The sequence below is a fragment of the Ptychodera flava genome, chromosome 10, assembly GCF_041260155.1.
Source record: "Ptychodera flava strain L36383 chromosome 10, AS_Pfla_20210202, whole genome shotgun sequence".
NCBI classification, from domain to species: Eukaryota; Metazoa; Hemichordata; class Enteropneusta; family Ptychoderidae; genus Ptychodera; species Ptychodera flava.
Genome location: NC_091937.1, coordinates 38083278 through 38098304, shown reverse-complemented (window position 1 = coordinate 38098304; position 15027 = coordinate 38083278). Strand labels below are relative to the sequence as shown.

General features: G+C 40.4%; 1 protein-coding gene across 1 annotated transcript; it reads right to left on the bottom strand.

The window, feature by feature from the left end:
- Nucleotides 1-405: 405 nt before the first annotated feature.
- Nucleotides 406-13685, bottom strand: LOC139142704 (creatinase-like). The gene is made up of 6 exons (XM_070712772.1): nt 13466-13685; nt 8301-8582; nt 7392-8001; nt 6681-6795; nt 5379-5626; nt 406-4695 (listed from the first exon to the last, which is right to left on the bottom strand). Exons 2-6 carry the CDS (start codon nt 8478-8480, stop codon nt 4496-4498), a joined length of 1353 nt encoding a protein of 450 aa, XP_070568873.1. The 5' UTR covers nt 8481-8582; nt 13466-13685; the 3' UTR covers nt 406-4495.
- Between the last annotated feature and the right edge of the window lie 1342 nt (nt 13686-15027).

Sequence of the window (15027 nt, the reverse complement as noted above, 5' to 3'; positions counted from 1 at the left end):
TTATGTGTGAATTTTTTCATCAACTTATTCTGTGACCTTTTGATAGAGATCAAATCTGTAGATGTGCTATGAGGAATAACACGTTTAACTCAATTCATCTTTTTTTACTGGGTATTACGTACATCACATACGCAACTGCATGCCACAACATGCAAAGATCTTTTTTTTTAAATTTTTACAACTACTGTAGATACTACTGATGACGTATAACATGATGCATCACTGACAATAAACAGATAAACTCTCATCATTGCAGTTACAGGGCCAACATTTTGCCAATTTTCTTCGGTAATAGGTCATTGTCTTTTATCATTTATGCCTCATACCGTATGTTCCTCTGTAGCAACAATTAAATGGATGACTGTACCTACTTTAGTAAAATAATTATTCCGATTTATACTATGATTTATAACTATAATATCTATAATTTTATTTACTTTAAAAACATATGATACGGTCAACACATAGCATTGTTTAATTATGATGCACTGCTTGTCCCTAGGTCAGCATTGGGAACATAATATTGGCATGGTCGTTTTGTGACATCGTCAAAACATGTTGTAACAAAGAGTCAACATTTGACCTACAAATCTAAAAGTTGAATGATCTGTAAAACAGCGTTGATGTTCTCGAAAAAAATTTGAATTTGAATGACTTGATGAATTTTATGGTTGGAAGATTCAACATTTGACATTATTAATGCTAATGCAGGGCAAGCTAGAGGGTTTATACATATTCACAAACTAGTGGGTATAACACATGAATGACCTGGTGAGGTCACACACGCCTTGCCTCTTGTTGACTTCCTGTTGTAGTATCAGTCTGTACAAAAACAACCTTTGGACCCTATCTACTCAAAACTGCAATGGTCAAGGAGCCTACAGAGTTCCAACTGTTGCATTAAGAAAACATCTTTTTTTCTCTTTTGATATCGTTGTACATTAATCTGTAGGGTCGAATATTGGCTACATAGCATGATTCAAAATGTTACATGACTAAAATTCCACTTTGATTTTCTTCACTGGCCAAAACCAATTGTTGTCAATGGTGATCAAGTTTACACGGAATTTACGCAACTGTGAATTTCGGGTGAATGGGTTAAAATGCCCTACGGGCATTAGCACACCCATTCCACATTCAATAATCCCGGAATGTGTGTAGAATGTATGTCCAGCAGACCTGCACACATTCCTTATCATTCAACGACAGATCAGCAAGTACACAACTTCAAAGCTCCTGGCAAAATAAAGAGGATATTCCACCTAATGCCACTGGATTTGCTTAACACTGATCACATTTAGTATTTTATCCGTTAATTTCTAAAGATAATTATTAATATTTAAATGAGACATGCATTATCTAAAATAAATGAGGCCATGTCAGTTACAATGTCATTCTATTATGAAATTGACAGACATGGACTTGCTATGATTAAATGTGTTAGTTTGTAGAATAAATCTTGTAGAGTTGAGAAATTTAAATCTTTTATCTTGACAAATCGTACTAATACAGCGTCTTCCTAACTTAGAAATCCTGAAGTGAGGACTTTGGCATCATCTTCAGGGAGTTCATACAAACCTACTTTTTTTTCCTACTTTTACATTGCTCCTCCTTTTACATTAATGCTCCATGCCAGTCACCATGTGGCAAGATAATGTCAAACCCCTTTCTAATTCTGAATACATATACTTTGGCATTTTTGAGTTTGCGAATATATATGTAGACAGAGAAAACATTGTGCTACATACAGCGACATTTCTACCATAACCTAGATGGGTAGTTAAATTCAACTGTTAGCCAACATGCAAAACAACTAAATCATAGATCTAAATAAACCTCAATTGCAATGAAAAACTTTTGCAAAAATATGGTGAAAGGACAGAAATACAGTATTTGAAAGACTGAAATACATCAGAAGTGATGTAAAGAAATATCTACTTGAGAAATATAAGCATTACGGAATAAGCGCATCTATCTCGGTATAATATAAATGTTGATCCTCTTTCGCCAAAGGGAGTTAAAGCGCATGCTTGCCAAGGGTTAAATTTCACAATTGTCTGGGGTCAGAGTTCACACGATCCAGGTCAACTTTAGTTGAAAGTAAGTCCAATATGAAATGAACTTGGAAATCAAACTCTCTCCAGATATTGTCTCTTCAATGCCCAGAAGTCAGTACTTTAAGTGATAAGTGATACTACTAAACTAGAGCTTTGATACAATTAAATTAGACCTTGGCTAGGCCATAGACCCTGGAGCGAAAGGGTCTATGGTAAGATAAAAAAGAGAAAAGGTTTTGTTTCTCATCCTAACATGTGTCCATCTAGATTACCTGCGTCTGCTGCTTTTCTTTCATTATTAGCTTGAAAAAATAATGAAAATACAAGGCCATACAGAAAATATCAATATCTGTTCAGCATCATGCATACACAATGTATAGTGTTCTCCACAGCTTGGAAATACAGGATAATTTACGTAACAATGGATTATTTGTACATTCTTTGTTCTAAATCTGGTTATTAACATATGAATAGATCATACCAAAAATAGAGGGGTGGCCCAGCCCTAAAAGTCTTGAAGTGTGGAATACTTTATATATAATCTGAACAGCCAACACGTTGCTGTCGTTGTGCTGCATGTTAGAATTATCACTTCATGTCAGTCAGTTAGACCTTATGAGCACCACAAAAAATGAAAATACACATTAAAATGGAGTTGACCTGCCATTGCATCAACTTTGTAAAGACCTTGAATGAGAAACAAACCTTTAATTTTTTTTGGCCTAGGCTGATTTGTCCTTGAATAAGAAACATTTCTAAAAATTTCATTTCTGGGCACAGAACAGGCAATCTGCGAAATTCATCCTGGTCAACAGACGATTACACTCTCAACCCAAAAATCTTCCTTGCCCTCTGTCCTGCCATCAACAAACAACCAGGACTTGCCTGATATTAATTTATCGTCATGCAAATTGCAAGAATATTATATTAAACCTGAAGCATATTTTTGTCAGACATTGAGGTTAGTGAATTCCCCTTTGCAGGTCACATTGCTTAGTAACTCTCAATAGCTTCTATAAGGGAGTCTATACTCCATGCTTAGCTAATCAGCGGTGAGACATCTATGCACTCACTGACTAATTTGGCTTTAAAGGTACACTGTCACCTGTTCAAATTTTGCCACAGTTACCATGGAAAGAGAAAATCTAACCAATCACAGATTTTAAGCGGGTGGCTCCTTTTTAAAAACAGCGCCCTCACACAGGCATTTTGAATACCAAGGAACACCCCTTTGACCATATATGGGCATATTCAGATTACAGGTGACTGTATACCTTTAATACATTGGCATGATATTTTATCTACAGCTGCATTCAGCGAATCACAAACACAAAGCACTAAAACAGTGACGTACAGAGCTGTAGCAGCACAGTCCCATGACTTGTTGAAGTCCAACTAGACTGGTCTGTGACCAGAGAACACAGACAGGCTGCCGCTGCTGTCCATGTCACATGACCACTCTTCATCCATGGTCACACAACTTTCAAGGAGAATCCCACTTTCTTCAGCTCTCTTAGACAGTCCAGAGCTCTCAAGATCTCCCGCGGGTGAAGTTCAAAATGAATCTTCTATCGTATGCACACAATGCAATATTTTCATCATCATCTTCAAATAATGTCCCTGCATCATACCACTGTATATGCACGGCATTCATATGGAGTTAAATTTGTCCATCATTATCAAATTGTTCAAAGGATTTTTTGTATTTATTTTTTATGTTCCAAATTGTAGCCACAACAGTTTTGAAAGGATGAGTTCATCATCATAAAGTCTCAATTTCTCCTCAAATTTTTTTAAACCTGATTTACCCACTTCAAGTTCAGTAGTCCCAACTTCCCCTTTTAAAACCAAAGGATTAATCCATAGCTTGGTGTAGTAAGGGTTGACATGCATAAACACTCTCTTCCTTTGCAACCAAAGATATCAGCTCATGTAATCATCTGTGATTGATACAATTGTGAAATGTCATGTTTTCCATTTCTTCTTCTGTACAACTTCTTGTGATATTGCCTTGCAATTATCAGTTCAGGTAAACTATTAAAGAGACAAAAAGCTATAGCATGATAATTTTCTTATCATGTTCAATTATGATTTGGCAGTTTTAGTAACAGTTGAGAAAATACGAAGTGATACATGCTACTTATTTGTGGCCAATTCAACAAGCAGCTGTTCATTTTCCATTACGAGAACAGTTTCACCAAAGTATAGCTTTGAACTATGGCTAAGATTTAAAATCTAGTGTTTGTTTTACATATTTTTGCTTGCGTAATGACCAAATGTTAACACAATTTGAGCTTTAGGCCTTGCAATATGCGGCTTTCATTGGTTTACATTTCAACCCTTAAAAACCTGTGCTTTGGTTTAATCCATTGTTCATATTGGGGTTGCTGGAACTATGTTCAAGAATCCGGGGGTGTCCACACTATGACTGTCCACAGTTATTTCTTGATGACCAAATGCTCTGGTCCATATGGAAACTTTGTGATATTTTCAGCTCCATCTTTCGTCACAACCAGGATATCGTGTTCCCTATATCCACCTGCTCCGGGCAGACCTTCTGGAAGCATGATCATGGGTTCCATGGAAACTACCATTCCCGGCTCCAGTTTGGTTTCAACGTCTTCTCGCAATTCAAGACCTACAAGAAATAGACACAACACTGGGTGTGTGGGCTAACATTTTGTAACTGATGGTAAAATGTGATCGAGGTCCGATAAGAATTGCAACAACAACATGGCCTGGCATAATAAGACTATCGAGAATAGTCACAGTGTAGGCAGACAGAAATAAATTTTCCAACAAAGTGTAACAATGTCACTATCAATGAAGACTTTCCTGCCCATGGAAATGTAGGATGTAACCTTAGAGCATTGGAGACACAAATGTTAACCCTTTGAGCGCTGTAATTTTTCCAACCAAAATTCTTGCACAACATTTTACCAATTTTCATGGATTTTTCTGTAATTATTTTGATAATTTTGGACCAAATGGACCAAACTTTTCATTGGCTACAGTTTTTGTTCAAAATTTCCAGGAAATCTTCATAACTTCTTAAGATATTTTCGAACATTGCAGTCAAGTTTGAAGCTGCAACAATTTTGGTTCAATGTCACACTCTCAGCATGAAGATATTTTTAACCCTTGCACAGACTGCCACAAATTTTTGAAACATCACATTTAACATCACAGTGACTTTTCATGTGTAGACTATGAAATTGGAGTGACATGGTTTCAAGTAATGTCTGATGAACAAGACCAAATAATAAAGCTGTTCTTTCTTGGCTGGATAGTCAAAGTTCATACACTTCAAATAGTTCTTACCGGCTTCTCTGCCATAATAGTGACAGAGTGTACCAAACGAGTGTCCATAGCCAAATGTCCTGTACTGCAATACGTCATACTTCTTGTAAATCTCGTTCAGTTCGGCGGCGATGTCGCAGCACCTGACGCCGGGCTTGATCAGCTCGATCCCCTTGCGGTGAACTTCGCAGTTGATTTCCCACAATTCCAAGTGACGGTCAGAGGGGACGTGGTCGTAAAACATGGTCCTCTCCAGTGCTGTGTAATATCTGGGGGAATTAAGAGAGAAGGGTGTCATCATTGGATATGCAAAGTAGATAATTTTATGCCCAGGGAAAAATTTCACACCCAGGAAATTTAGTTCATTAGCATATCCATGCAATACTGTATTGCTGTAACTTTGATTTTGAACAGAGATGACCAACAGTGAGTCACTTTGAATGGAGAATCAGTCATTGCGGTGTGAAGATATGCACAATCAAATCTTACAGGTATATTTGTTTTATCTTCTCCGAACAAAAATTATCTCATACTGTCATCATACTCCGTCATAACAAGCCATGTCTATGTAATCAATTTCGTTGTGCCTAAAATTGTTTGCATACATTTTCCATGTGGTCATTGATGTAAACAAAATACATGGTAGCAGCTATTCCTACCATAGATGATGTGTAGATTTGTTGAGAATCGGTCACAATTACATGTATAAGAATTTAACTAAGTCACAGATTTTCAGTCCTGTTTTAGTTTTGTTGTCAGTGACCAGAATTAGATGCCTCCAACCAACAGCCTGAATGTGAAGTTGCCGTAACAACAGCTCCAAAAATTCCTGACATAATGCCAGTGTCATGGTATACGCTAGAGGGGAGTTCTTCCTCTTTACTGTCTATGTGATGTCAACAACCATCTTGGAGTTGTTGTGACATCATGCCATTATGTTAGCTGTGATTACGCGGCGGTGTTGCTGCCTATCAACCGCGCTAGGGTCAACGGTCAGTGCCACAGAACCGCTGCCAGCCACCCCATAGATTTTTTTTGGTAGTTTGCTGGGACACTGATCTGGTAGCCTTAAATGTATGCTGACCAATCACAGGATCCGATAAATAGAGTCCACTACTCTTGTAGTAAACTACCAAAACAGTCTATGAGGTGGTTCGCAGCGGTTCTGTGGTGTTGACCCTTGACCCGAGCATGCCACAGCACCGATGTGTAATCACAACTATCATTATGTCACACATACTAGTATTTTCCTTCACTAAAAGTAACAAAATACCCATAGTGGCATCATATGCAATTATAAACTAATATATTCAGTTGACTTACCCAGCAATCATCGGGAAACAGTTTAGACTGAGAATATCACCCTTCAGTATACGTCTGGCTGTGACAGGGTTGTGAGCGCCGTCAGTGTTCAGTCCGGACTGGAACCACACCCATGCTAGAAAATGTACATTTTTCATAAAGATGAGTTGCCGTAATAGAGACCATAACAAAGATGATTGGTATTAAACCACTTTTGAAATGTGAAAATGCTTCATTCTGATATACACGCCAATAAACTGTGACCTTCAATCAATGTATTTCACCTGCTTTTACTTTAAAGAACACTTTCCCTCAGAAATTGTACCACGATTCCCAAACCAATGACCTATGTAACTAAATTATATGGGTTATGGAGGATAATTTTCTAGATCTTGCTATATTCTTGAAGAACACTGATTTGTGCTGACCCTCCAGTAGCCTTCCCACTGTTAAACAGTTTGCTTATTGTACAAATTGGATACTTTGTGGTCCTCTTGAAAGTGTTCAGTTTTGTACTTTGTCAAATTTTGGAATGTACCATACCAAATTCTCTGCTAGTGTGAGTTGAGTATAATAAACTAAGATTGATTGATTGATTGATTTAAATTACAAACAGGAGTTTTGGAAATAGGGGATTTCCCAGGGGGCTCTTGCCTCCTAGTCGTTTAGTTAGGAATACAACATGTTGCCAGGAAGTCTCGGTGGGATAGCTCTTTCCCGTCAGATACTTACTATCTCTCAATTCTGCATGTGGAAAAGTGTCAGCAATTTCTCGAACCATTGCTTGGGTTCCTGCCAGGGCAACTTCATGTTCACGGACTCCTTCGACGATAGCATCTACGCATGCCTGGCCTCCTAAATCTGCTATACGAGCGCCCTCTTTGATAAGAGCGATCTCTTCGGGAGATTTAATCATCCTCATTCGCATGGTTGGTTCGCCGACATCAACAAGAGGTCGAACTGGCAACGCCTTTTCGAATTTCTTGAAGTTCTCCAGAGGCATGTGGTCGAATTCGATTCCAACTTTTCCCATGTAATCTTGCAAAACCTTACCGACGGCGAAGTAAAAATTGTCCTTGTGCCAGTCAGTGTACGAGACATTGTCGCCCTGACTGCGACGCCAAGGTTGACCACCGTCAATATTCGCTGAGATACTGACGGTCTTGTCCATAGTCACAATCAGAGCGTAGGGCCGACCGAACGAACAGTAGAGGAAATCACTGAAGTAATTTATGTTGTGGTATGACGTAAACAGGCTGGCTACCAGGCCGTTTTCCTCCATATGCTTGCGAAGTCCGTCAACACGCCGATCCATCTCTTCCTTGGAGAATGTGGATTTGACCTGAAAGTAAAACCAAATCATACTCTTATAATCATATCTTGCAAAGTGGCAAGATTCAACAGGAAAGTCTACGCTGTGTGGGAACCAAAATCTTTGAAAAAGCTCTGAATTTCATTTTCTGGTCGTATTATACCATCGACACTCGAGTGTCTATGAGTATGATTATACGCACAGGGAAATGTTTTGTGCATCGTCGCTGCTATGAAGGTATGTACCATCAGTTTGTGTGTGACATACTGACCTCCTTCTTGTCTACTAGAAAGTAAACCGCTGAGGTAAAGACAAGCTAAAATACGTACTTTTTGTCCATTTCGCAGGTCCACAAGTCTTGGCATAGCCTTATCGACTGGACGCAGGTTGAGGTCTGTAGGTGATGTGTGCTGATAGCGAGCAACGGCAGAGGGGACCGGGGACATATATCTCGCCCGTGGTGCGGCCAGTACTCGAATCGACAAACGTAGCTGTGCCATGCGCAACATCCTTAAACTTCTCAAAGACAAAACTGAGTGACGACTGGAACTGGAAGCACAGTTTTGTGCAGATCGTTTCCTTTACCAATGACTTCAGTTGAGAGACTGTACCTGAAAAAAAAGAAAGAATGAAAACTCGATTAGAAAGCTGCACGCAGTCATTCTAACTCAAAACATCCAAAATTCCGATACTCGGTACTGGTAGTCTAGGCAGATATGTGAACGAAAGCAATCAAAGTGCGCATGTCTTCCTTGTGCGCAGATCCACGTCAGAGGTGTGCTGAAACACTCTGCCACAAATAAGCTGCGCGTTCATTAGTCTAGTTCCTTGCCGGAGAATTTTTGCTTTCGGAGATTTTTTGGCCTTCGCCCACAAAAATTTCCGAAGGCAAAAATACTCCGGCGATTTTTTATTGCCCTACCAGGTCGTTCATCAGCTTCCAAATATGATACTGTATAACATTGAAGTGAACTCCTATTTCCATATCGAAACCGCGCTTAAATTTTCTGTGCAATACAGCAACGAAATAATTAAGACTTAGTTACCTGGTGTGCCCTATTTATACATTGACACTATTAATCCGTATCTACTTGTTTTGCCAACCGACATGTCATGGCAACATGAAAGCGGCAAACTTAACAATTTTGTTCCTGTCTGTCTGTCTGTCTGTCTGTCTGTCTGTCTGTCTGTCTCTCTCTCTCTCTCTCTCTCTCTCTCTCTCTCTCTCTCTCTCTCTCTCTCTCTCTCTGTCTGTCTGTCTCTCTCTCTCTCTCTCTCTCTCTCCACATGACGAAATAATGAGAGGCAGTCCAACTAGGGAAATTAAAACGGCCCTCCCACTGATTTCTGCAAGTCATTAAATAACACTATCATATCACCGTCAAAAAGTAAACGTCAGCAACGTAAAAAAGAACTTGCGCGAAAGCGGCTTTATTAAGGCTGTATGGCCTCCACGTTTGCTCAAACTTTCCTCAATAAAACTTGCAACCATCCTCATACCAAATCGGGAATAAAAATCAAAGTTTGGCATTTGAGAAACAAATCAACTACAAATTACCGATAATTATAATTCAAAACGGCCACCACAGCTGTATTAACTTTATGGGAAAATAAAATATTCAGTTTTCGAAAAAGTAAGAGTTAATTATTTTTTTTTTCTTACGCAAAGAGCTTTAAAAGGGAACCCCTGAAAAGTGGTACAAACGAAAAGAATTGTTAAATTTGAAAGTCTAAATATCTGTCCCCGAGCCGCAATCTTAAGACACATTTCGAAAACATGATAAAGTTATTTTCAGCTGCTTTGCACATGTTAATGTGACCTACTTAAAATGCTAATTGGCCATCATAGCGCATTGCATCAGAAATGACAATGTAAGGCTGCTGTGCATCGTCGCAGCCTATACCACCCGTTTGGTTGTGTGTGTTTTGTTTCAGTTTTCATGTCGGTTTTGTGTATAGGTTCACATTGGAAGCGATATCACCATTATGCCTGGTTGCCATTTCAACTTCCACTTCGTCATCGCTTGCCAAGGTCTCTTGTTCGGGCAGCTAGATGCTCCCTGAAATCAGTCAGTGGGAAGTAAACGGACCCGTGCGAGCGGACGATGCTTCCACATGGAAGATTGGGGTGCCAGGATTGGAACTGCACGATTGCGTCGTGAGGGACACCACGTGGACATCATGTGAGATGAGGGGCACCGCGTGGACACCATGTGAGAAAAATCCTAAATCTCGATAGGCAACAGTAGAACATAGCTCTCGGTGATAGAGGATGTCAACTTGCAAGTTTCGGTCACACACATTATCCAGAAATAGCGTTGATAGTTATTTTGCACATACTCATGGCCATGACCTTTGGCCATAATGTTTGATAGTGCAAGCTTTAACAATCCGAAACACAATCGACTGATTCATATGAACAAAGGAGAGAAGTAGTTAGCGCGATGCGTGGGTGGTATGATTAGAGATTGACTACGCATGCGGTAACCTGTCAATAAAAGACATTAAATTTCCGTCAACTTTTTGTCGGAAATTAAACATACATCTGGTAGCTAGCTCTACAAATTTCTTATTCCGTCATCAACTGCACTTTAACAATCGCAATATACATTTTATCTATTGTCTATAAATAGGCAGTTAGACACCACAAGATTTGTGACACCTACGGCGACAGACTAGAGCGAAACTCACGCCGTCCGCTTGGCTGCTCTGTTGACACTCGGCTCACCAATGCAATGGCAGGCTATACTGGAATCTGCAGTACATTTGAGCCTGCAGCAGAAGCAACAATAGCCATTTACTGACAAACGTGGATGTTCCCAATGGCGAAGTTGCAACACTGTGCCTAAATAACACCAATCCATGTGTCATTAGCGATGTACGACGCGTGAGGACACGGCTTTGTTTCACCGCAGCAATACCTGTCTGGGGCATTTCAGGTCATGGGGACAATGAATCGAAATTTTAGCTGCTCGTCTCAAAAGCACTTTTCATTTCACACGCAGACCGCGGCTGATGGAGCTGTTTACAGTACAATTCGTAGTACGAAATGTGACCGCTATAATATTGGGACATCTGAAATTGCGAGCGCGCCCATCCGATCGTCGGGGGCATTCGAGATTCATGTCTAGTCGTGTGCCACAAAACAATAAAACACGTCGTTCGTTTTTATTATACAATGTCGCTGTATCCATGATAGAACACAGACACTTGTTTAAGTTAAGTCACTAAAGGTCGCCAGGCATTTTATATATGGCTATTTTTCGAATGCTGGTCGGCCGCCTGTTCGAATTTGATGATCTTCCAAAATACCTACACACAAGAATAATGCTCTATTTGCTTTATATTGAACGCATATTTAACATTTGGAACAAAAATGAACTCGCCGTGAGATATCGTGCCACTCGATGCTCACTTGTTTTCTACGAATACAAACAGGTGACTGATGACCTCCTGGCGGATTCATCGATTATTCCATGCACGGTTCAAGTCGAGATAACACAAACACATACCTCGAAGTTTAGGTCAAAATAGAATAATTTCGCTGCTGCCGCTTACATAAATTCTAGACATCGGTCGTTTTATACTTTTAAGGAATCTACTGCCGACGGGGAATTTTTTACAATAATCGGGTTCGGGGAATTACCCGAGGCGATTTATTGGAAATCTTTCACAACGATTATTGCGCAACACTTTCGTCAAGCCTATTCATGGTGTGTACATGTGAAGTTCGTCAAACCTTGAATGTAAAAAGAGGGAGACAGGGCAATGGAGACAGAAGCACGAAGAAGCGACTTTAGAAATGGCCCTGGCGATTTATCTCGTCAGTGTAAACACATTTCAACATCACATTATATTTCCTCTTGGCTCCACTAGCACTGCGCTCAGTCACAGCACAGGGGGCTGTCTACATGTCCGTCCCCAGGGGTGGGTAGGTGTTTCGTTATATCGCTAAGTAATAAAGATATATTCTACCAACCTTTGGTGTTTCGGTCTTAACTTAGCACTGCCCTTGACAATCTTGCGTATACGTTTTATCAACATGCTGCGTCTATTATCTGATGAGTTTGAGTGCCTAATTAGCCAAAGTAATCAAGGGTAAATTACTAATCTGTAGACGCTCTCACCAGATTATCACCGGATTAACTTGACAAAGTCACAAACGAACGCACCAGCAACCTTGCTGGTGCTTTCGTTATTGACTTTGTCATATTTAATCCGGTGATAATCTGGTGAGAGCGTCTACAGATTAGTAATTTACCCTTGATTACTTTGGCTAATTAGGCACTCAAACTCATCAGATAATAGACGCAGCATGTTGATAAAACGTATACGCAAGATTGTCAAGGGCAATGCTAAGTTAAGACCGAAACACCAAAGGTTGGTAGAATATATCTTATTAGCGATATAACGAAACACCTACCCACCCTGGGGACGGACATGTAGACAGCCCCCTGTGGTCACAGGGACCGTGGCTCAGTGAGTTAAAAAGACCGATCACGGTCGGCTGCTGGATAAAAATTTGACTAATTCAACTCCTGGGCGTATAGCGTCTACGGAAATGGCCTTGGCGATTGTTCTCTTGCAATTTGTCCCCCTTTCCGGTCATTGTTTCCCGGTCCATTGTGTTAATTCAGGAGTGCAGGGGTGCCTTTGAAACACTAGTATACAATGCATCTAAGGCGAGGTCAGAGAGCGAATGACGTCATTGGCTGACTTCGCGTAAACACTGGACGTAAACAGATTGGCGTAGATCTGTGACAGCTGACTAGTAGGCTATTCTACCACAATGCGTCTGCAATGTGGTGTTGATGGACGATCAGCTGACCGTACCCTGACGATTTTCTGACCTCTCTTCTGGAATTTTCTGTGGTCGTTGACTGAGTCTGCGCTACACATTTCATCTATGATCTTCAGGAAAACCGGCCGGCATTTACCGAAGTCACGGTGAACCAGCTCGCTTAAATCTCGGCGTCGCGGTGGCTCAAGAAAATATACAAAATGGCTTCAGTATCATCTCACTAACCGCGCCCGATTGTCTCGAAAATACAAATGGATTGCAGCGGAGCATATCGTAACTAAATTAGAAAACGCGAGAATTCTACTGATTTCTACAACCGCTCTATAAATTGACCAACATCTGGGGGTCTTTCACGACGAATAAAGAGTTAAAACTGCTTAAAATCTGCACATCGGGGGAAAAAAACAAAACAATCAGATATAATAAATATATAATACGTCATTTGAAAAAACGCAATTCGACTCAGTGCACGTCCATCGAGGAGTCAACTATTTGAATAAGGGAAAACATTGATTACAGCCAGATTCACAGGGTTTTTTTTTCAAAATTTGCGTTTAAAATATTCAACCAGAAGCGAGAAGAAGAAATTGGAAACCCTCCTCGGCGTTCTGACGCAAGCGAGTCAAATCGGCTGATTCAATATGGAGGAACTAGATAATACCCTGTGCAAACAACGTACGAACAGTGTATTACCTTTGGAAAAGATCTTCTGTTTCTTCCGAGCCGACAACTGTTCAACTGATTAAAAATTGGGGATAGACGACCATATCGATTCTCTTAGAAGGTGATTTTATGCACATCGCCATCGTCACGACGGGTGCGGTCTGGAAATACATAGCTCGATCTGTGGCGTCTTTCTTCTTTATGGAACGGCTAGCTCGGAAGGGCTGATCAGCATACTGCTTAAAATAACGCATGCGCAGGACGCATAACGATGGCCATACATCCTGCGCTTTCGCGAGTCACGTGATTACAAAAACACGTTCATTGTTCCTATATAGGCAGAGCGCTTCTCTAGCGCTCTTTGGAAGCTCTTTAGAAAATAAAGTTGCTGCTATTGTTACATGGCAAAACTTGCATTTGATCATTCATTGAAATCTTCATTTATAAAAGCGATACTGAACAGTACAAATGCATACCTGTGTCGTGTATGTGTGCCCATGGAGCTAGCCCCATGCTGTGTCTGTCTCTTTTTACATCTACACTCACCCAAGGACAAGGATTGTCTGTGCTAAAGACGCATGAGCTGCTAATGAGTTATTTGGTCAGGGCGTTAAGCCCCGAGTTGGTGATCAGTAGAACAAATTAATAACGGGGATTAGGGAGGGTGATTAACAGCTACGGGCTGTTATGGTAAGGCACACACCCGACACACGACACAACTTGCTCATCAATACATGAGCTTTATTGATCATAACTCCTTAATTGATATTGCCTTCATTACGCTGTGGAAAAGGTAGGTTGTGGTCAAATACTAGACTCAAGAACTGTACAGGTATTAGTACGTGTTGACATCAGGGTGCCAACGTGTAAAAAGGACACGACCACTAGAATTTAGGGGTGGCTGGCAATAAGGTAAAATAAGAAATTCGTTCAGATGAGGTGTTGATGACTGAATGGGAGTCTAGAAATATCGTAACTCTCAGAGCTTCCGTGAACGGTGACTCCAATCATGGAGGTCTCTGCTACCTCCATGCTCCAATGATACACCTATTTGAAGAATATCTGCAAGAAGTTGCGCACCGGGCTATATGCGCCCCTCCTTCGCAAATTATCCGCTTTGGGAGGTGGGCCTGACATCAATCTTTTTCATTTCTTTCACGACAAGCGAGGTAATTTGTCCAATCACTGACTTCGTTCTAAATTTTCAAAATTCCTCGGGCAGTAACTAAAATTGTTTTCAATGTATTATTTGTGATGACCTGATTCTGCCCTTTGAAAGATTACGACGTTTGACTTGTCGAGCGAAGGGGCGCCCTGGCAGTCTTGTTGAAATCGTTCTGAAAAATGTAGACTTCCACACCCTATGCACTTGAGACGATGGTAAATTGTTGGCTTCATGTTTTCAAATCAAACTTCCACAAACCTGAAATGTTTTCGCTAACGTTCGAACAAAGTCGAATTAAAGATTGGCCGTGGTAAGGGACCGTCTCAGATTGTCGCAGAAGTTCAAGAAACGAAATTTCTTCGTTTAGATCAAAACCCCCTCCCCCTAAACGAAACTTCAAAAGTGTGAAATGTTTATGTCTGCCTGA

Bases quoted from the DNA above. Each gene is read 5' to 3' on its own strand.
- LOC139142704 (XM_070712772.1), bottom strand. From the start codon at position 8,480: ATGTTGCGCATGGCACAGCTACGTTTGTCGATTCGAGTACTGGCCGCA. The intron at 8,002-8,300 runs GTACGTATTTTA...TTTTACTTTCAG, and splicing joins ACCTGCGAAATGGACAAAAA to GTCAAATCCACATTCTCCAA. The intron at 6,796-7,391 runs GTAAGTATCTGA...TACATTTTCTAG, and splicing joins ACATGCAGAATTGAGAGATA to CATGGGTGTGGTTCCAGTCC.